This window comes from Haliotis rufescens, unplaced genomic scaffold (genome assembly GCF_023055435.1).
Source record: "Haliotis rufescens isolate VD_foot unplaced genomic scaffold, xgHalRufe1.0.p SCAF_11, whole genome shotgun sequence".
In the NCBI taxonomy this organism is placed as follows: Eukaryota; Metazoa; Mollusca; class Gastropoda; order Lepetellida; family Haliotidae; genus Haliotis; species Haliotis rufescens.
In genome coordinates this window covers 21,223,324-21,246,382 of record NW_025963791.1, presented here as the reverse complement: position 1 = coordinate 21,246,382, position 23,059 = coordinate 21,223,324, and the positions used below count along the sequence as shown (strand labels likewise).

The 23,059-nt window shown below is 39.8% G+C and overlaps 1 protein-coding gene across 9 annotated transcripts in view; it reads left to right on the top strand.

The window, feature by feature from the left end:
* The window catches only part of LOC124137224 (WD repeat-containing protein on Y chromosome-like), a 93,208-nt gene that overhangs the window by 57,128 nt on the left and 13,021 nt on the right, over window positions 1-23,059 (top strand). For all 9 annotated transcript variants that reach the window (XM_048392406.1, XM_048392405.1, XM_048392403.1 and 6 more), the window contains 15 exons: window positions 2,830-3,076; window positions 4,358-4,504; window positions 5,304-5,366; window positions 6,191-6,416; window positions 7,121-7,167; window positions 7,954-8,091; window positions 10,160-10,348; window positions 11,104-11,295; window positions 15,627-15,890; window positions 16,647-16,811; window positions 19,092-19,244; window positions 20,305-20,489; window positions 20,727-20,813; window positions 21,740-21,876; window positions 22,290-22,438. In XM_048392406.1, coding sequence (XP_048248363.1) covers window positions 2,830-3,076; window positions 4,358-4,504; window positions 5,304-5,366; window positions 6,191-6,416; window positions 7,121-7,167; window positions 7,954-8,091; window positions 10,160-10,348; window positions 11,104-11,295; window positions 15,627-15,890; window positions 16,647-16,811; window positions 19,092-19,244; window positions 20,305-20,489; window positions 20,727-20,813; window positions 21,740-21,876; window positions 22,290-22,438 — 2,389 coding nt within the window. The remainder of the gene's footprint in view (window positions 1-2,829; window positions 3,077-4,357; window positions 4,505-5,303; window positions 5,367-6,190; window positions 6,417-7,120; window positions 7,168-7,953; window positions 8,092-10,159; window positions 10,349-11,103; window positions 11,296-15,626; window positions 15,891-16,646; window positions 16,812-19,091; window positions 19,245-20,304; window positions 20,490-20,726; window positions 20,814-21,739; window positions 21,877-22,289; window positions 22,439-23,059) is intronic.

Here is a 23,059-nt window from a genome sequence, read left to right as displayed (position 1 = left end):
TGAAGACCTATTCTACCCCAGAATCTTCACGGGTCTGGTTTTTTAGGGTTATTGTTTGTTTTTGATTTTACACTGAAGTAATAAAACGAACTGTATAATACAACACAGTACCGGAACTTTCCCTTTCCTCTCTGAAAACAAATGATTAAATGTTTTAATCATAGTGTTGCTTTAAACCCTGCTAAAATATAAAATGTCAGCAGTCTGTAAGTCTTGATTATCTGCCGAAACAGATTCAATTGGGATAAAGGGCAAAACAGTCGTGCACATTATATGCATGGCTCACCGAAAATCACCATCCATGATGTATTACCTTCTCCATCTTCCTGAGGCAAGGGAATTAACTGACTATAAAAGTCCAGTTTCCACCCTTGCTGAACTAGACTGGAATTTCTCGGCTCGATCGTACCACCACAAGTGGCTATTATGAGTTATGTCGCTTCTATGTCCTTCCTATTGACCAATCAGATTCGGCCTCTCGTATCATTTGCATTTGCTTCAAATAAAATGGCGCTGCCCAGTGAAGATGATCTGATTGATAATTAAGATCTATATCATGTGTATATTGTAATAATAATAATAATAATAATAATAAAAATAATAATATTAATAATAATAATTCAAGAAGTGCATCAAATCACGTGAGCATATTGATTAAAAACATGAAAAGATTATATCCGTTGACACTAAGTTATCGGAACACATGCTTTGCAAATCCTGCAATTGACCGTAATCTGCACGGCAGTTTACAGACTGGATGTCGATTTAGTTACACTATTTTGATTGGACAATCCACAGACTCGTTAGTTCGGCCAAAATATAACTCCATAATTGCAGCCTAGTTCGGTAAGGGTGGAAACTGAACTGTCAGTTAACTCCCTTGCCGCAGGAAGGTGTACCCTCTCTAAGCGTTATATACTATATTTAAAGAACACCTCATTCTTTCATGTTACTATAGTTATAGTTGATGTATCATGCCGTGACAGGTTATCTTTAGTGAGATGAAAGAATCACTGTTCTTTAACTTCATTTGAGTAGTAGACTATACTACTCTCCATAGTATTTTAAAACTAATTTAGAGATATCGGTTATAATTTTCTGTAAAGATTTTCCAGATCAACCTTTTACTTTGTCCATGAGATATTGACACACAAATATACCAACTATTAATAACATTGATGTGTAAACACAGTATTATGAGTGCATTTGGGGACTGCACTTAACTACGCTTTATAAATGTCAGAAAGGTACATGTGTATACATACAACAGGGAAATCCCTTCTATTACGTTAAAGAGAGTTTTCTATAATGCTAAACAGCTGTTTCTTCAAACAGTATCATGTTGTTCACCCGGTTAGTGGCTGTTGACTTGAGGATTAATCAGGATTACCTCGCTTGATCAGAGTGATTATCAAGCAGGGTTCTGTGTTGACATAAAGATATCATACCACACAGGAAGCAAGAGCCATTGTCAACCAGAGTCTGAATTACCGAGGAGCTACTAGACTGTTTGACTGGCTGTTGCACAATTTGATTAATTTGAAATCTGTTGAAAAAAGAGTTGATTCTGTTACACTTATTAAATACAGCACGGTTTATACAAGTGAATTACCAAATTTTCAAAATATGTTTTTCTATGTTCAAGGTTAAGAGGTACTGTGAAATAGATGACATGAGAGAATCATTTGGTATCGTACAATCCCCTGCTTGAATTAAGAAGTCACTATTTATGAAAGTTATTATGATATGTGACCATATTTGCCTCCGATTGTATGTTCTTCTGTAATGTTATTAGATCTACTAGTAAACCCAAACAGAACCAACTGGTTACCAGATTGCTGAATGAATTGGTGTTGACAAAAGCAGTCTGAAATGGTTAGCCTCGGGATTTACTGTTTCATTAAATGAATGGAGTGAGTGAGTGAGTGAGTTTGGTTTTACGCTGCTTTTAGCAATATTCCAGCAATATCACGGCGGGGAACACAAGAAATGGGCTTCACGCATTGTAGCCATGTCGGGAATCGAACCCGGGTCTTCGGCGTGATGAGTGAACGCTTAACCACTAGGCTACCCGACCGCCCCTTAAATGAATGGACACACTCTATTCATTCAATTGTTTCTTTTGCCATACTCGTCAATATTCCTGCTATGTGACGGCAGCCTGTTATTAATCAAGTCTGGGTCAAGTGAACTGGTGACTGTTATTATGAGCACCAATCGACTATGACCCGGGTTCGATTCCCGACGTGGGTAGAATGTGTGAAGCCCATTTCTGGTGTCCGCCGCCGCAATATTGCTGGAATATTGCTAAAAGCGGCGTGAAACCATACTCACTCATGCACATTGATTTCCTGGGAGCTCTTCTATCCAGAAATCTATTCTAAGAATATCCTTATCAAAGAGCGCAGTACATAGGAAGAAACATTAATGTTTATACAGTCAGCAACATTCCAGCGATGATCAAAGAAACCTGTAAATAATCACATCTAGACCAGACACACCAGTGACAGTAATAGTCCTGATCATGTGCGGATGGAGAATCCCTCTGGTCTTTCTTGGTTTTTTTGTTTTGTTTTTCTCTATTATAAAAGGCAAGGTCCAAAATAGTTATGACAGTTGTGCTTTCGTTTGAATTTGTGCGGCTATTTCTTTGTCGATAGGTGACATAGTTTTGTACACAAAGATAGGTCTGAAAAATGTCTTTTTACTGTTGGTGTCTGAGGTAGTAGAGTTTGTAGATCACCTGTGAATAACCACAAGCATTAAATCACTTGAAGCAGAATAATCAAACACATTCACCTTCAATAAATAGTAAAATGTTCATTTCAGTTTCAACAAGGCTGAGAATGTCCGCCTTGAGGAGCATATCAAGCTGCAGCATCTGGAGCAGTTGCTCCACGAGTTTGAGATCCACGACCCCGAGGACATCCTCATCCATGAGGAGACCGGCTACTTCCCTGCCAAGGTCTTCAAGAGGACCCCAGGGTGTATGAACGTGGAAGAGTTCAAAAACACCATATCCAAGGTGCTGGAGACCAATGAATATGATGACTACTTGGAGAGGCTCTTCACCAAGGTCAGTATAGCAGGGATACATGATATGCATAAAACCCTACGTACCCCGAGTGATCCTGCCACATATAGAATACAGCATAATATCCAATTAAGTTTAACAGAATAATACTCGAAACTCGTCAAACGTTGAAACATATTAATTTAATACCATACAACGGTCCACCTTTAGAATTCAGGCATCCGTTCGACAAAGTTATTGTAGTGCTAAGGTTTCATAGCAACTCACATACGTTAACATAGACTTACGACTGACGTTGCGTTACAGTACGATCTTCTTGTGGTACGGGGCTCAGAACCACAAAGTTTACAATCACGTCACAATACCCGATAACGTAATTTGTGGAATTTTGTTGCAAGATCCATCGGCGAAACAATTTATCATCTCCACACGCAATGTTGTTGAATAAGCCAAGGGATGTTCGGAGCTTTCAATATTTGTTCGTGAAACTTGTTCCGACAGTACATAAGCATGCGTATTGGTATTACACAATGTGAAATACAGCTGTATGTTTATTAAATGGGTGATCTCTTCACGGACAAGTAATAAACCAAATTTATCTTACCAAAATGTTTAAATATGACATTGTAAAAGAATTAACACAAATTCAAAATTGATTGAAAGCATATGTTCGATTTAGCTGAGCTCGAGGTTAGCTTGTGCTATGTTACATGACTTCCATTGACTTGAAAAAGCGTGCAGCTTTTTGCTTTAAAGTGGGGTATTTAGGGATTTATTCTGCCTCTCAGAAATCTACGTGCAGCCTGACTTGCTCGTGGCTGGGTATAAGGGATTTATTCACCTGCTGAAAATTTATTTCCCTCCAAGGCGGGATACATAGTATTTTATCAAGATCACATGGACCAATCAGATCTCATCATTCTGACATGGAGGTATGATAATGTTTCTCAGTACACAGTGTACTGGGGGCAGGGGAAGGGGATGTTTTTTCCAGATCTGCGGTAATGGATCCAAGTGTAAGTGTAGGTTAACAAAAATGGAGATATACATGATGTTTAATCATACACTTGACATATGAGAATCTGTTTTATTTACCATGGAAAGATAAATATATCCCTGTCAAAAGTGGAGAGTATATAACAGTGGTTGTACCACAATTGCAATGGTTGCCTTCAATAAACACCCCTACAAGTTACCACAGTATAGGATCCTCAATGGATGCCATGTATTTTGTGTTCAGCTTGACACGTCATTTGACAGTATGTGTTACCATAATATATGATCCTCAATGGATGTTGTAGTTGCCATGTTTTTTGTGTTTAGCTCGACACGTCGTGTGACGGGTACGTGGACTGGGATGAGTTCTGCACTTATCTCCTGCTGCTGTACCGGGAGAACGACTACCTCCGCACCAAGAAGGAAATCCCCTTCCTTGTGGAGCCCAAGATCAGACATGCCGTACACAACAGGGTGAGAACATGGAACGTTGGTTTGTTTGTTATTTCATACCACACTCAGCAGTATTCCAGTTATATGATGGTGGCCTGTAAATGATGATATCTGGGCCAGACAATTCACGATGACATGCATTAAACCAAGTCACCGAGCCTGACCAACAAGTCCATCATGATTCCCCTTATGACAAGGACCGCCTCCGTGGTCTAGTGGTAGAGCGTCTGCCCGGAGAGCGGAAGGTCTGGGGTTCAATCCCTAAAGACGTTAAAAGATGGTACTTGTTGTTACCCTGTCTGGCGCTTGGCATTAAGGGGCTAAAACAAGGACTGGTCGGCTCGGAGTCTGTATACTGTGTCTGAGTGGGGTATTCATGTTAAAATGCGGCATGGTATCTCAGTGTGCTAGCACTATAAATCGGCATCAGTCCGGACTAGTACAAGCAGCCACACACACACACACGTGCATGCACGTTGCTATATAAGTGCAATAATCTTTGACGCGACGTTAAACCCAATTTCACCTCACCTCACCTCACCTTATGACAAGCTTAGGTTGCTGGGGACATACTGGGGACATATTTTGACACAAGTCACTGAAGCCTGATCACCAAATCCATTATGATTCCCCATTATGATACGAGTGTCGTAAACATGGTCATGAACACGAGTATAATATCCTCTATGTCTGATCAGTCAGCTGGTGTAGAACTTCTCTTGGACAATCCAGGATGTACTTTATTGTAGTCAATATGAGGTACATTTAATTCCAGTGTTATATATTTTGTCGTATTATCACAAGATATCTTTATTTGCAGCAAGAAACTACTACCAAGATCATATCTGTTGAAAACCCTACCCGATATTTAACAATAAGTAAGGTAGGTGTAATCGCAGACAATAGAGTCTGATTGTTGTCTGGTGTTGATGTTTTATAATGAATATTTTTGTTGTCATTCTTTGCACATAAGTTGAACCTGATTCATGGCATCATGTTTTTTCAATAACCGACCTTTCATTATCTTGGTCCTGCCTACTTGTGCTCTGTGAACTCTGTCTGGCAAATAACCATTAAATATCTGTTGGAATGTATAAAATAGAAGGTAATTACTTTGAAATCAGTGAAATGAGTCCCTGATTTGCCTGATCATGCTGGTAATGTACACTGAGCAAAAATTCTGCACAAAATACTTTTACCTCATGTCATCTTTTGACTTGACACCACTGCAGTGATCTCGAGTGAGTGAGAGAGAGTGAAGTTTAACACTGTTTTGAACAGTGAATGAATGAGTTGAGTTTTATGTGATTTGGACAGTATTTCAGTTATGTCACAGCGTGCTACAGTGATAGAAAGTAACATGTTTTAATATGTTCACTAATGATAACATGTAGCAAATCCCTTAAAATGGCTAATTTCAACTAGTCTTGATGATACCTTAACGATTGGGCAATTGGCAAGGACTATAGGACAAGTGCCAATTTCTAACGCCTTGTTAGCTAAATTTAGGAGGAAGGCCAGATATAATGCAGGTTTACACCAAGGCCGAATATAATTGGTACTGACAAACCTAGAGTGAATCTGGGATTCGAACCTATTATCATAGGTTCCTGGCACCCCTAAGGGATGCAACTCTGCTCAGCAAATTAACGCTGGCCCCAAGCACACCCGATCCCACTGTAAGGTTGTATACTTCCTGTTCTGCAGGAAGGGGGTATGAGTGTGTGGAACTCCAACATTTCGTATGAGAGGAATTATGTCATCGAGGACGACACCACAGAGACAATAGGTCAGAAGCGTCGCTTCAAGATGTGGATCACAGATGTCGTCTACATGCCCAACTGTCATAAGATTGCCATCGGATCTACCAGTCGAGACATCCGCTTCTATGATGTTTCCACCACCCAGTATTTTGAAGAATTCCATTTGTTTGGTAGGTACTGGTAACAAATTTATGCCTATATTTTGTTTATTTGTTTGTTTTTTAACGCCGCACTCAGCAATATTCCAGGCGGACTGTAAATAATCAAGTCTGGATCAGACAAACCAGTGACTGACATCTTGAGCATCGATTTATATAATAGGATATTATGACATGCATCAACAAAGTCAGTGAGCCTGATCACCCGATCCCGTTAGTCGCCTCTTACGACAAGCATAGTCACCTTTTACGCAAGCATGATTTTCAGAAGACCTATGCTACCCTGGATCTACACGGGTCTATGCCTTTACATGTTACAGCTGAAACTATACAGACAGCAGTGTCAGAAGTGAGCGTACCATACTTTATTAGTTATAATTTCATCGATTGTCACTATCAGTAGTGTAGTGTATTTGTTGGAATATCATGCTCGTGTACTTGAACGACCCGCACCTGTACTGGGAGGAACAACAAGCAAAAAACGTCTGATTTGAACGATGATTTATTCGTTGATGAAATGAGGTACCTTGGCCCTGTTTCACAAAGCGACTGTCGCAACTCCCATAGTTAAACACAGACTTACGACAGTCGTAATGTTATGTGACATGATTTTTCCTGCACATACCCAGCAACACATCAGTGTATTGATATACATGTAGTACTTCCCTACAGTATCGTTCACCTGAAGCTTGCATCTGCATGTCTCTCTGTTCCAGCAATGACTGATGTACCCTACTGCTTTGACTACTGGTATGACCAGAAGGTAGGATGTCTTTATAGACAGGAACACCTACTCGTTAGTTATTTCACGTATTAGCTCAAAATTGTCTGATTTGAGCCTTTTATTATCCCAACTAGCTGGCTATCATAGAGAAAAAGGCTTTTGAAAAGATTAGGATCATTATTTGTATGTATCAGACATAATTCATTTCTTCTTCAGTAGATATAGGTTTTTGAAACATCCTGTTTTCCAATCATGAGAATTTCATCTAAGACGGAACATAAGAGATTTTCTTTCTTTCTTTTTAACGAAAAGTCTGACGCATGGATAAAAAACATCTGTTGATGTTGAAACAAATTTGTGAGAGAAGCAAAAACTTTTTTTTGTAGCCTAACAATAACTACATATTCTACATATGGCATTTTTAAAAATCTTGGTTTACAGACCTGCAGACCCTAAGAATCAGAAATGTGGAGGGAAAATTTCAGTTTTTATTACCCCAAAGCCAGATAGTCACTCTTAAGAAAATAGAATAATCTAAAATTGTTTCCCTGCCTGGCCGACAAGTGATACATGCGACATAATAGCAAGTTGGAAAATCATTATTCTTTTTCTCTGCAGACCTGACTTCTTTACAAACCAAAACCATAAGTGAAGGTGTTAATATATTTGTATTTTATTTCAACCCTGACCCACAGTTGGAGAAACAAATATGTAAACCAACAAATCCAAAGAAGGCCTAATCAATGTGTTGCTTCCCTGTCCGAGACATGTACAATATGCCAGAAGGTTCAGCCCCAACATAATGATGTGCACTCATGCCCCCAGAACCCCAACAATCGGTCCCTGCTTGCCTTCGGTGTGGACTCCGGGGACATCAACCTCCTCTACTTCAACAAACCCATCACACAGCTGTTCGAGACCCCCTTCCAGAGTGAAGGGGGAGTTCAGAAGATATTCATGCAGGTAAACACATTTCAAGGTGTAATAAACTTGTAAAAGTAAAACATTGTATGAAATGAAATTGTTTGCACTCTTCTGATATGGATCATCTTCCCGAGGCAAGGGAGTTAACTGACTATTAAAGTCCAGTTTCCACCCTTGCCGAACTAGGCTGGTATTTTGGAGTTTTGGCTGGCCTAACGAGTCTATGCATAGTCCAATCAAAATCGCGCATCGAAATTGAAATCCGGATAGTAAACTGTCGTGCAGATTTTGATCGATTGCAGGATTTGCAAAGCATATGTACCGCCAAATTGTTGTCAACAGATATTTTACAAATCTTTTCATGTTTTTAATCAAGGTGCTCAAGTGGTTTGATGCACTTCGCGATGTAAGACCCGTTTTATCACAATATAGATCTTGAGTTTTGATCAGATCGTCTTGACTGGGCGCCGCCATTTTGTTTGAAGCAAATGCAAGTGATATGGGAGGTGGAATATGATTGGTCCATAGGAGAGGCTTAGATGGGATATAACATGTAATAGCCATTGGTGGCGCTATGATTGAGCCCAGGAATTCCAGCCTAGTTCGGAACTGGTCTTTTAAAGTCAGTTAATTCTCTTGCCTCAGGAAGATGGATATGTATATACAACCACTTGGTCAACCCAGGTCATAGGACCTGCACCATCACACCAAGTGTATACACAAGGAACAATATTTAAGGTAACCCCAAAACTTATTCAGAAGTGACATGTAAAGTAATGATGTGGAATTCAATCTTCTTGTAAAGTCCATGTCTGGTCAGTGCTCCATGACCATTAATGGAGGCATGTTAACTTCTCGGCATACTGGATATCAAATGCTGGATTGTCTCCCGTGGTCGCCATTCTTCTTGTAAGGCCTGTCCACACTGTTTCAAGTTCTGGTAACACTGAGGTCGGTTCCGAACCCTTCAGCCCCGAACATCCCAAAGGTGTTCAATCGGTGACCTGTCTGGAGATTTGGCTGGCAGGGGTAATGGTGTGACACCTTGCTGCCTCACACAGTCAACTGAAACACGAGCTCTGTGAGAACATGCATTGTCATCCTGGAACTCAAAGTTCTGACGCAAGCTCAGTTCAACCATTTTTTAGCATTGGAAAGTCGGATTCCGGTGGCAGGCCTCAAGTTGTCCCTCAGTTCTTGTGCAGAAATGAACCTGTTCATCAACACACTGGTGCACCTATATCAGTCCTGCCTGGGGAGTCTTTCAAGGCCTTCCTCTACCCACATTAATCCTACACCACCTGTTTGCCGATATCATTCCATCATTTGGGATATCACGCTTTTAGATTTACCTAAGTGTCTGACAACTGCATTCTGTGATTGGCCAGCTTCAATCATGTGTATTGCGCACATTTTTTTCTTTTTCTGTCATCAATGTTTAAAATACCCGCCTGCCCTACAGTCCGAGATGGTCTATTTTGTAGACGGATGGTCAGTTTTGAAAAGTTACATACAAGATGGTCGGGCTACTATTGTATTCCCTAAATGACCTATTTTGCCTTCTAGTTTTAGTTCAATGTAAGAGGTAAATTAAGTGTAAACGTTAACACATAATTGATGGATAAAATTTCAATCAGATGAAGTTACTAAGTTGACAATCCACCAGTTGATTGTTATTTTCTGAGAACTTACATTTAACAGTACTATTCTTATGTTTACCCTTTTGTTACTTTTGTCCATTTGTCTAGAAAAATCTGGACTGGCAATATCTTATTTGGTCTGGTAACTTTGCAGGCTGGTTGTCTGACTGAAATCTTGGGAATATTAGACACTGCTGTCATGTACACTCTAGGAGGCATTTTCCTTTTTTGTACCCAGTCAATGAATCATGTGGTTGTGACATTCATTGGCACATGGAAGTAACCAGGATGTGTCACCATGAATGGCAGGCTATTCATTTGCAACGTGTAAAGTTTGAGCCAGTGTGCTATCCACATTCAGTAACTGTGTCTCATGCAACGAAACTGGTCATTTCCTTCTTGGTGTTCCCTTAATTATAGTTCCTCGTATATGTTCAGTTGTCAACTGTTGCCTACTCCTGCTGTAGGACCTGCACCAGCACACCAAGTATGTCCAGTTCTCTGTTCTGTCCAACATCCACCCCGGGATCATCAGACAGGTCCGCTTCCTGCCAGACAGTGACTCCATCATCTCTTCCTGCGACAGTGACCGCAAGTCAGTGGTCATCTCCGATGTCCAGAGCCTGAAGCGGTCTTATGTCTTCCGAGTAGATAAGGTATGTACTTATTCATAATGTTCAATTTACTGTCACTGAAACACTGGCCTCAATTTCCTGTGGCAGATTATGAATTTGAGGTGAGGTGAGGTGAAATCGGGTTTAACGTCGCGTACAAGATTCTTTTAACGTCTTTTGGTATGACGCGGCCGGGGATCAAACCCCGGTCCTTCCGTTCTCCGGGCAGATGCTGTACCACTAGACCACGGAGGCGGTCTTATGAATATGAATACTCCTAAGGCATTGATGTTTTTCTTTTCATACTGAAAGTTTTTCATGCTCTGATCTCGCACAGAAACCCTTTGCATACCATAGAATGCTGTGTCCTGTTCGGTGACCTCCGGTGGTGGTTTAAGCATTAGCTCGTAATGCCAAAGGCCTGGGTTTGAATCCCCACATAGTTTGAAGCCGATTTCTGATGTACCCGTCCATGATTTTTCTGGAAGATTGCTATCCACAGAACTAGCCTGAGCATTTAGATGTCCTATCCTTTCACATTGCTATACTTCACAGAACTGACACAGAGACTTCCAGATGGAACAAACGTTTCTACTCCAACCATGTGAAGCAATTACAAATACAGTGAAATCTGGTTTGTCCAAAACCCAAACAGGAAACCTCACTGTCAATTATTGTAAGGTCAGGGACATTTTGCCTTAATTATGTCTAGGAAAAGAATGTTTGCTGATTTGTAGGATATCTAAAACAAATGGTTTCCAACAACAATAGCCTGTACAGCTCTTTTGTGTCTGTAGGGTGTTGAGTGTTTTGACTACAACAAGAACATCAACATCCTGGCAACTGGTAGCTCCGACCACTACATCCGTCTGTGGAACCCGTACGTCACGAGTAAACCAATCACAGTCCTTGTTGGTCATGCTACTGGCGTCATCGGTATTGCTATTCATGAGGGTTTCCGACAAGTGTTCAGCTATTCCAAGGATGCGGTTTGTATTGACATAGTTTAATGAGTGTGATGATAGCGCAAAAATGCTTCAGATTTTGTCATACGTGATATGGAACCACTATACCATTCAGTGGAATTAATATATTTGTATCTTTGTCTCATCTATGTGCTAAGATGTGTTTCTTGGGAACTTGTCTACCATGTTCTGTGCATGCTGTGGCGTCACTAACCCTTTTGTCCTTGGGGGTTTAGAGGCAGAATAATAACCTGTGGTCCTTGAAACAAGCAGCTAATATAAAACTGTCCTGTAGGCCAAATCCCACATACTTACTTGCCAACTGGCTCCAGAGATTGCATATTTAATTCACAAAAGAGAAAGTGTCACTTTTATCATTATTAATCAACATAAGATGTGCTTTTTGACAATAAATATTTCCTGATATTTTTAGTCCTTTCTCAATTGTATTAAATATGCATGTTTTGTCAGGCAATAATATTATGCTCTTTGAATCAAATTTGAAATCTGTTACATTGACAGAATGTCATGTTTGTCACCCATTAGGCCTTTTATTTTTTAAGTTGGTTTACATAATCGACTTACAAAAAGATTCCTGAAATTCAAAGAAAGAATTTACTTCTGACAACTTTGAGCGGCGCCAACTCTGTTCTACAATTACAGTCAAACTTTCTTGTGTTAAACTCGAGGACCTGGAAAAAAGTTTGAGTTATCCAGAGTTCAAGACAACCAACTAATGTGCATTTTCGAAAACCAAACATCATGTTATGAGAGATTATGACATGTTATCTAGTCATGTTTTGTTTCATACTACGATTCAACGTCGATAACCATATGTAATTCATTTTTGTATTCACAAACAATTCAATATCACGTTGTAACAACTTCAAACATATTGCCATTTTGAAAAGGCTTAAAAAGATGGAATGGTAATAAGAATACGGATTCTTTACATTTGAAAAAGGTCTTTGTCAGTATTTTTTATCCATTTGAACAAAGTATTTCTTGGAATACCAAACCCATTTGCAATGTCAGCTTTGGATAGCCCCCTGTATACTGTAGGAGTTACTTTGTACTTATCAATAGTCTTCACTGTTAATATTCTCTTCTTAGGTATAGTAAGATCTGATACTCGTAGCTCAAGAATACATGAACTAACATAATCTTTATCATTTTACTCATTTCTCAATTTTTTAACTGCATACCAGCAAATTGGAATTCCACACATCCAATTCGACAGATAGTTAATTATGATAAAAATAGATGGAATTTGCAGGGACAGGAAGGTGAATTTGAGACAATCAGAAAATTGACACTTCCAAGTTTGACACAATGAGTTTTGACTGAAAATGAACTGAAAAAAACACATGCGATTTTATCACAGCTGTTCGTAAGAAATGGTGCATAATATGTACCCGTATTGAAGTCTTTATTCTCACAAAAAACAACAATGAGTTATCTTTCAGTATCTTGTTAAAACTTGTTTGTTTTTCATTCATTAGCAGCAGTACTTATCTGGAAGTTGAAATTCTTATTTTTTTATTTTCGACCGCCATATTAAATTTTAAGCCAAACATTTTGTAAACCAGCCAATAAGAGGTCTTACAATGCAAAGTATTATCAATTATATATCACTCCAAAGTGAAACAGAAATGTGATTAACGTTATGGTGACAGAGTGGGGCTGTGTTTCACTTTGTCATTTTGCGATTCAAACCAACAAGAAGTTTTCTCAGGAAATTGCGAACAGTAGCAAGAAACATAACTTGGCCTTTATGGTGTATAGGGGGCGGTAGGGTAGCCTAGTGGTTAAAGCGTTCGCTCGTCACGCCAAAGACCCGGGTTGGATTCCCAAAATGGGTACAATGTGTGAAGCCTATTTCTGGTGTCCCCTACCATGATATTGCTGGAACATTGCTCAAAAATCGGCGTAAAACCATACTCACTCATTATAGTGTATAGCATAGCATTCCAAACACATGCCATTGGTTGTGTGTATTCTTACAAATATTGTGACTAACTTTTGTGTCATTTTATGTCGTAACCCAGGTCATGTCACAAGGTCACCTGTCGATCAGCTTTGTTTTGTCTAGTTCATCTCTTCTTATTTCGTATCACCATGACAAAATCTGATACCGATATCTAAACAGTCTTGTCAGACAACTTACTGCTGCAATGCTGCAATTAGAATATCTGAGCGGCCTAAATGAGTTGTCTGCATCAAGACAGATACAGCTGCCATTGTTTGGGTAGTGTGAACACGGCTAGGTTGTAGGGACAATGGGTGACAAGTAAGTATCGTATCATTTTTATTTTGTAGCAGTGCATGGCTTTTAGAGTGACTGTTGCATTAGGATTTATTCATATTTTTTGTAAATGTTTTTGTTTCTGCTGTTACTGAAATGAATAACTGAAGGGTTTTATTACATATGCAAAATGTATTGGAATGAAATAAGATTGTTTGAAATAAAATTAACTATTTCTTTTATAGATATGTTTGGTCTATGCTAATAATATTTTGTTAGGGTTGACTTGAATGAGGTTACTGATAATCTCTTGAAAAGAATACTCCCACTGATACCTGGAATGCCTGCAGTAAATGAAAGCAGCAAAAGCATATACATGATTATAAGAAATCTCCTACAGGCGATAAAGATGTGGAACATCACATTATAAGGGGCAAGTTTCTTCTATATGCAATAAAGGTGTGGAACATTACTTTTTAAGTGGCAAGTTTCTTCTATAGGCGATAAAGATGTGGAACATCACTTTTTAAGGGGCTAGTTTCTTCTATAGGCGATAAAGGTGTGGAACATTACTTTTTAAGTGGCAAATTTCTTCTATAGGTGATAAAGGTGTGGAACATCACTTTTTAAGTGGCAAGTTTCTTCTATAGGCGATAAAGATGTGGAACATCACTTTTTAAGTGGCAAATTTCTTCTATAGGTGATAAAGGTGTGGAACATCACTTTTTAAGGGGCTAGTTTCTTCTATAGGCGATAAAGGTGTTGAACATCACTTTTTAAGGGGCTAGTTTCTTCTATAGGTGATAAAGGTGTGAAACATCACTTTTTAAGTGGCTAGTTTCTTCTATAGGCGATAAAGGTGTTGAATATCACTTTTTAAGGGGCAAGTTTCTTCTATAGGTGATAAAGATGTGGAACATCACTTTTTAAGGGGCAAGTTTCTTCTATATGCAATAAAGGTGTAGAACATCACTTTGTTAGTGGCAAGTTTCTTCTATAGGCGATAAAGGTGTGGAACATCACTTTTTAAGTGGCAAGTTTCTTCTATAGGCGATAAAGGTGTGGAACATTACTTTTTAAGTGGCAAATTTCGTCTATAGGCGATAAAGATGTGGAACATTACTTTTTAAGTGGCAAGTTTCTTCTATAGGCGATAAAGATGTGGAACATTACTTTTTAAGGGGCAAGTTTCTTCTATAGGCGATAAAGGTGTTGAACATCACTTTTTAAGGGGCAAGTTTCTTCTATAGGCGATAAAGATGTGGAACATTACTTTTTTTTAGTGGCAAGTTTCTTCTATAGGCGATAAAGATGTGGTACATCACTTTTTAAGTGGCAAGTTTCTTCTATAGGCGATAAAGGTGTGGAACATCACTTTTTAAGTGGCAAGTTTCTTCTATAGGCGATAAAGGTGTGGAACATTACTTTTTAAGTGGCAAATTTCGTCTATAGGCGATAAAGATGTGGAACATTACTTTTTAAGTGGCAAGTTTCTTCTATAGGCGATAAAGATGTGGAACATTACTTTTTAAGGGGCAAGTTTCTTCTATAGGCGATAAAAGTGTGGAACATCACATTTTAAGTGGCAAGTTTCTTCTATACGCGATAAAGGTGTGGAACATTACTTTTTAAGTGGCAAGTTTCTTCTATAGGTGATAAAAGTGTTGAACATCACTTTACAAGGGGCATGTTTTCTCCTGTAGGTGATAACAGTATGGGACATCACTTTACAAGGGGCATGTTTTCTCCTATAGGTGATAAAGCATGTGACATCAATTTACAAAGGGCATGTTTTCTCCTGTAGGTGATAACAGTGTGTGACATCACTTTGCGAGGGGCATGTTTTCTCCTATAGGTGATAACAGTGTGTGACATCACTTTACAAGGGGCATGTTTTCTCCTGAAGGTGATAACAGCGTGTGACATCACTTTACACAGGGCATGTTTTCTCCTATAGGTGATAACGGTATGGGACATCACTTTACACAGGGCATGTTTTCTCCTATAGGTGATAACGGTATGGGACATCACTTTACACAGAGCATGTTTTCTCCTATAGGTGATAACGGTATTGGACATCACTTTACACAGGGCATGTTTTCTCCTATAGGTGATAAAGGTGTGGGACATCCGAGAACACACTTGTCTTCAAACGGTGCAACTCAAGTTCCCTAGCAGCATCCACGGACGGATGCCAGAACACGGTCAGTTCCCTCTCCACTTGCAGGGGGCGCCACACAGCGCAGTGCTCGTTACCAGCAACGACTACATCGGCATGCTGAAGCTTGGGCAGGTGGCAGCACCACAGAGCGTAATGCCCACCACACATGATACACAGCTGTGTTGTGCCATTTACAACCACTTCTTCAAACAGGTACATATGCACTTACATGTGGCTTATTGAAATTTAACATTTGAAACCTCTGGCTAACAATGTCAGTTCCATATGGAATGTCCAGGCATCAAATACTACTCAATAACACCCGCAAATCAGGAAACATGTAATGTTTGTCTACTGATACCTGGTACCTAGGTTTGGTATATAAGTAGTGCCACAGGTATAGTAGTTTGGTCCCATCTTGCCTTTGGCCTAAAAGATCTGCATAATTTGAGAAATGATCTAAACTTGTAGAAATCGTTATGAAATTTAACAGATGTGATCATATGGATGAGTTCTTTGTTAATGGCAACACTTTATATACTGGACTTTTGTCTAAATGTATGAGTAAAAATTAAATGTGTTAAAACTTAAAAGGCCTTTTTTTAGGATGCTGATTTTCTCAGAATAATCTTTCATATATGGTGAAAAAAATAATCTTGTGTCATGGACTCATGGTTAGGCCTTTTTCTCTCAGTTTGGCCATTCTTACAAATATTGTTCTGCTGTAAGTCCAAAATGTGTTCTAGTTTTAAGAAAGGAAAATTGCTTGTGGTCAGCTATTTAAACATACATGTATCTGATTTGTCATCTGACATTTCAATCTGGCCAAAATATTATGAAAGAGCCTTCATCCTACCTCATCCTTTGTGTCATCTATTTAGTGTTTGCGTTTACTCTTGTGGTAGAAGTGTATTGGAAATATGTCTTCATTCCTCAGTGTTGAGATTAAGTGTGTATGTGTTCCAACAGGTCGTAACCGGCTGTGACTCGTCCTGTATCGCTGTCTGGGACATTGAGAGTGGCAGGAAGTCTATTGTGTTCTCCAATGCCCATGGAGACGAGGAGATCACCTGCATGGTCTTTGATGAGACGTACAGGAGACTCATGACCGGCGCCAGGAATGGCACCATCAAGGTGGGTGTTGCAAACAGGCTACTTGCGCATCCTCAACACTAATCTCAATCTCATAAAAATCAGATCTTTGTTCTTGCTGCTGCTAAACAAAGATCTCAGGACATCCTGTTACATGTCACGACAGAACAACTTGCATATTCCCAATGACATTCTAATAAGTCTAATTCTGTTCGTCTAATTCCGTCAAAATCATCATTTGTCTCGCAGGGAACAAATTTGAAACTGAAGAGATTTTCCATAGCCAGTGAGAAGTACTGCCATCTATTAGACATTCACGAATTTTCTTTTGTTCAGTTTTCAGGTTGTGAATAGAGAACTTTTCAAAATATTTGTCAAAGCATTGTCTGGATTGACTGTTGTCTGTCTGACACTAGTGTCGTAAAACTTGAGAAAACTGCTTTCTGGTTGGCTTATGTAGATTTCTTGTTAGTCATTTCATTGGTCGGTCAGGGTTCCCGAAATGTCATTCTGACATGACCTGCAATGCACTAAGACCTGATTTTAATGAGATTGAACTAATCTACATATAACCTCCATGATGTCAGGTTCCAGATTACTTGTATTACGACCCGTGAAGATCCGGAGTAGAATAGGTCTTCAGCAACCCATGCTTGCTGTAAAAGGCGACTATGCTTGACGTAAAAGGTGACTAACAGGATCGGGTGGTCTGGCTCGCTGACTTGGTTGATGTATGTCATTGATCCCAATTGCGTGTATTGATGCTCATGATATCAATCACTGGATTGTCTGGTCCAGACTCGATTATTTACACAGACCGCCGTCATATAGCTGAGTGCAGCGTTAACAACAAACAAAACAAAAAAAAAGAAAATAGTTTGTATTACAGTATCAATAGCACAGTTCAATCATTATGGCAAGGTTACAATAACTTATGAATCACAGTTTTGGGGACAAAAATACCTTTTGGAAATGTATATTTTATGAAGCCTGCGATAAATGTATTATCAAACATGTAATCTGCACAAACACATTGAAATGATGACCATACGAACATGCTTCCTGTACTACTCAATGTTTGAAAGGGATAATCAGGTTGTCATTCTATTGAAATATATACTTGACATATGAGAATCAGTTTTGTGTATATGGAAAGTTGTAAATATCCCTGTCGAAAGTAGAGTAGTATATAAATAAACCTCAGGATTCAGAACTTGTAATGGATATTATCGATGGCAATGAGGATAAGGACAAACTATCTAAATTCTTTTCATCTATCTAGCTGGAAGTTTGAAATGAAGATTGATTAAGAGATCTTATTCTTGTTGGCACTTATAACCTCCAAAGGTCACACCTAAACAACTTAAAGAGTATTAGAGCTAAAATTGATGGAATTATCATAAAACTGCCTGCATTTAATCAGAAATGAGCGGGCCTCTGTAACTTGATAATTCCCTCATATTGCTTGATGATGGGCCATTATCACGCCCGTTGTTAGGTGATGTCATAGGATAGGGATAGGTGACATCACGTTCAATAGTGATGTTATCTGATTTGTTCTCTGACGTTTCCATTTTTGTAAAAGTGGGTCAGTGACATTCGTGTTGATTACAGTAAATATTTCAAAATCGATATTGTTATTTCTTTTTATCTGATAACAAATTCAATCCATTTTTAGCTATAATAACGGTAATGCTATTTTTCGGGGCATTATCATTTGCAGAAGCCCTCGGTCTTTTCAACCGCACTCCTTTGTCGGGCAGTTAATGGAAGACCTCGGGCTTCTGCAAATGATAATGGCCTGAAAAATAGCATTACTATAATAGCATAGAATATAATATTTCTATGGACGTAAGTGTAATTTTGGGTGATGCATACGACAACTAATGAAATTCCACCAGTTGTATGTAACAGCATTATTCCATTTTCCTTTTTGTAGACATCAGGAATTTAAGAACAGTCAAGTTGTCTGATTGAAACTCAACTCATGATATGAAATAAGCCCTGCATGCACCTGGGGCATGCAGAGTTGCATCCCTTAGGCATTAATGAATCTTATGAGCATGGGTTCGAATCCCAGTTTGTACTCATTAGGTTTCTAGGTTTGCTAGCACCATACCCATGCTCATGGCTTTCAGCACTGTATCCTGCTTCAAATCTTACTCACTCAATCACCTACAAGCACCTGCCTTGTCATGTTGTAGGCATGGAACTCACTCACTCACTCACTCACTCACTCACTCACTCACTCACTCACTCACTCACTCACTCACTCACTCACTCACTCACTCACCTACAAGCACCTGCCTTGTCATGTTGTAGGTCTGGAACTTCCAGAATGGCCATAACCTGCACAAGCTGGAGGCTGCAGCAGAGGCCGAGGTCACCGGGATCCTGCCAGTCCGGGACAAGAAGATGATCCTGTCAGTGGGTTGGAGCAGACTGCTCACCATCTACGACGACTCAGACCAGGACGTGAGTACACAGGGACAGAACCATCAGTTACAGTAAGCAAGAGGTACTTGTGTACGTTATTCACTGCACTATAGGTCATGGATACATTATACCTGCATTCAATATGTAAATAAAGATCTGTAAAGACATAGTGTATACAGGCTGAAACAGCTACATTCAGTTGTATGGCTATTGGTTTTTAAAATGTTAAATGCATAGTTGTATGCAAGAAATACAAAATTAATTGTGCTATGGTGATTGTGTATTTTAGCAAATACTCTGGAGCATTGTAGCCCTTGAGAAAGTTATTTTCACTTTCGGACTCTTAAGAAACATTTGTAATTTTCTTTTTAATTACAAGAATAGCTGTAAAACATCTCACTGACATCTTAAAGACGACTTTATTTTAAAAACAGGTCATCATTTAAGTATTTACAGTGTCTGTGTGACACCACACCCCTAATTATAGCGCGAGTAATCGCGATAACCATGGCCGTCCAAAAACATATGATGTCCGAAAATCTATAATCCAACGATACTATTATTTCTTTGTTGTACTCTGCTGTACTTTGTAAGTCACCTTTAGGTAGTATTATCATGACATGACCATCTCTTCTCTGGCTTGGTCCCAAGCAACCTGTGACTCTCGTAAGAGGCAACTTAGATCAGGTGGTCATGGTTGGTGACCTGGCTTATTGCGTGTCCTGTTGCGTGGGACGTTGTTCATAATATCAATCACTGGATTGTCTGGTCCAGACTCAATTATTCACTGGCCGCTGCCATATTGCTAAGTAATAAAGTCATAACAAACAAACCTGTCAGATGGCTGGTTGGTTGGTTCTTTTACGCTGCACTCAGCAATATTCCAGCTATATGACGTCGGTCTGTAAATAATCGAGTCTGGACCAGATAAATCCAGTGATTGACATCTTAGGTATCGATCCACGCAATTGGGATCGATGACATGCATCAACCAAGTCAGCGAGCCTGACCACCCTATCCCGCTAGTCGCCTTTTACGGCAAGCATGAAACCTGTCAGAACAGAATATGAACATGCAATGGTACTTTGTGGTGTTCCAGAACATGTACATCACTGCCAACCAAGACTGGAAAGGGGGACAACTCCACAAAGATGACATTCTCTCCATCGACTTCTGCCCACCGAACTTTGTTGCAACAGCAGGATTTGATGGGGAAATTATTGTATGGGATTTGGAAACAGAAAAAATGTTTATAAGACTACGGAAAGGACAACAAACAAATTTGTAAGTGACAGGGAAAAATCTTCTTCTTTTTTTTGTCACCTTTGTAGATAAATGTTTTTTGTCTGCTGAATTTTTTTTACATCCTCTAAGAGATTCTTTTGTCAAGCCATCCTACTTTAAAATGATTTATGAAGGTGATGCGTGATGCTGCAGACAAGTTGAGATGTTTAGAGTGAAAGTGATGGTGCTGATACCTTACATCCAGGTCTGTAATATGTACTTTTATTTCCATTGCAGAAATAGGAAAATAGAAGATTTAACAGCTTCTTTGAAAAATGAACGACCTAATTCTAGGCACAAGAAAAAGCATCGAGTCCAGAAAGGGTAAATGAAGCAGCTCATGTTTACTGATGATACATGATCAATAACTGTAGGAAGGACATGGAAGTTAGAAGGGGGGATGCTGCTCCTTGCACAAATAGTGCGTGCATGCATGCGTGCATGCGTGCATGCGTGTGTCTCTGTGTGTGTGGGTGTCTGTGTGTGTGTGCGTCTGTGTACATGTCTGTGTGTGTGTTTCTGTGTGTGCGTGCGTACATGCGTCTGTGTATGTGTCTGTGTGTGTGTGTGTCTCTGTCTGGGGTGTCTGTGTGTGTGTGCGTCTGTGTATGTGTCTGTGTGTGCCTGCGTGTTTCTGTGTGTGCGTGCGTGCGTCTGTGTGTGTGTGTCTGTGTGTGTTCCCTCAATTTTTGTTTCAGTACAAAATAGATGTCATGCTCAGAGTTGTTTTCCCAATACAGCTGCCATTGTGGGGATTCCAGGTTCAAATTGGCCCAAATAAACCTTTGCTTGTCTCATGAGGCATATGAATGGCTTGGATGGTCAGGCCCAGCAATGTGATTGATAGCATATCAATGGTGTGGATCATTGCTTATAATATTAATCATAGGTTTGTCTGGTCTAGACTCCATTATTTTCAGGCTGTTGTCATATAGTTGGAATATTGCCTACTGCTGCAGTAAACAACAAACAAATTACAGCTGATTGACTTTTACCGAAGGTCATGGAGTCAAAGTCATCCTGTACTTAACTGAAATATGCATCCCCCATAATCGATCTGCTTCCATATAAGGGTGACACCCTTGTTCCGGCCCTGTTCCTGCACTGTCAAGTCCAGCCTTGCCATCCTACTTTACAATGATTTATGAAGGCTATGCATGACGCTGCAGACAAGTTGAGATGTTCAGAGTAAAAGTGTACGATGATGTTTACTGCCCTACATCTGGGTCTGTTCTTGTTTGTGTGTCCAGTGAGCCGGTTCCAGTGGACAAGGTGATGTTCCTGCGAGACCGGGCTGCCATCAGGTTCACGGAGAGTGCCGTGGTGGTGTCCAGTGAAGGGGGGGTGCTTCATTGGTGGAATATCTACACCCCGAAATCAGAGCTAGGTGCAGTAGTAACTGTTGATGACTTTATATCGAGCATATTTGTCTGTTCTGTCATGTAACATATTTATCTCATCTTGTGACAATGGCTGACAACGGCTGACAAAGGAGACTCTATCACTCCATGAGATAAATGTTTCATTTGATAAGAAAAGAGAAAATAATGTCCCGTTTATTATGTATTCGCTTGTTTGATCTTCATCGTTTTACAGTGAAAATCCCGGTGTGATTGAGGTCGACTGAAAGTATTGTTCCAAATGAATAGAGAAATGGTATTTAATCTGCATCAGATTGACTTGTTGTAGCTTGATAACTATTAGTCGCCGTGGTTGCCATTTTGAAAGATGGCCGCTACAGCCACTACTGGACATACCTGCGATGGCCCTTCAGCAGAAACTGCTCTTCTTCTTCTCCAGGTTTCTTCAGTGCAACAGACAGTGTGGATGACTCCGTGTTAGCCATGTGTTCAAAACCAAGGAACACAGCCGTGATTACAGGGGATACAGCCGGGAATATCAAGGTGTGGGACACCTCGGACTACTGTGTCAAGCCAGACCCGAGACATGTAAGTACTGTGTCAAGCCAGACCCAAGACATGTAAGTATTGTGTCAAGCTAGACCCGAGACATGTAAGTACTGTGTCAAGCTAGACCCGAGACATGTAAGTACTGTGTTAAGCCAGACCCAAGACACGTAAGTACTGTGTCAAGCCAGACCGGAGACATGTAAGTACTGTGTCAAGCCAGACCCCACACTTGTAGGTACTGTGTCATGCCAGACACTAGACATGTGAGTACAGTGACAAAATATACACTCGAAATGTGCGTATGGTGTCAAAACATACACTGGACATGTGAGAATGGTGTCAAAACATACACTGGACATGTGAGAATGGTGTCAAAACATACACTAGACATGTGAGTATGGTGTTAAAACATACACTGGACATGTGAGAATGGTGTCAAAACATACACTGGACATGTGAGAATGGTGTCAAAACATACACTGGTCATGTGAGCATGGTGTCAAAACATACACTAGACATGTGAGCATGGTGTCAAAACATACACTAGACATGTGAGTATGGTGTTAAAACATACACTGGACATGTGAGAATGGTGTCAAAACATACACTAGACATGTGAGAATGGTGTCAAAACATACACTGGACATGTGAGAATGGTGT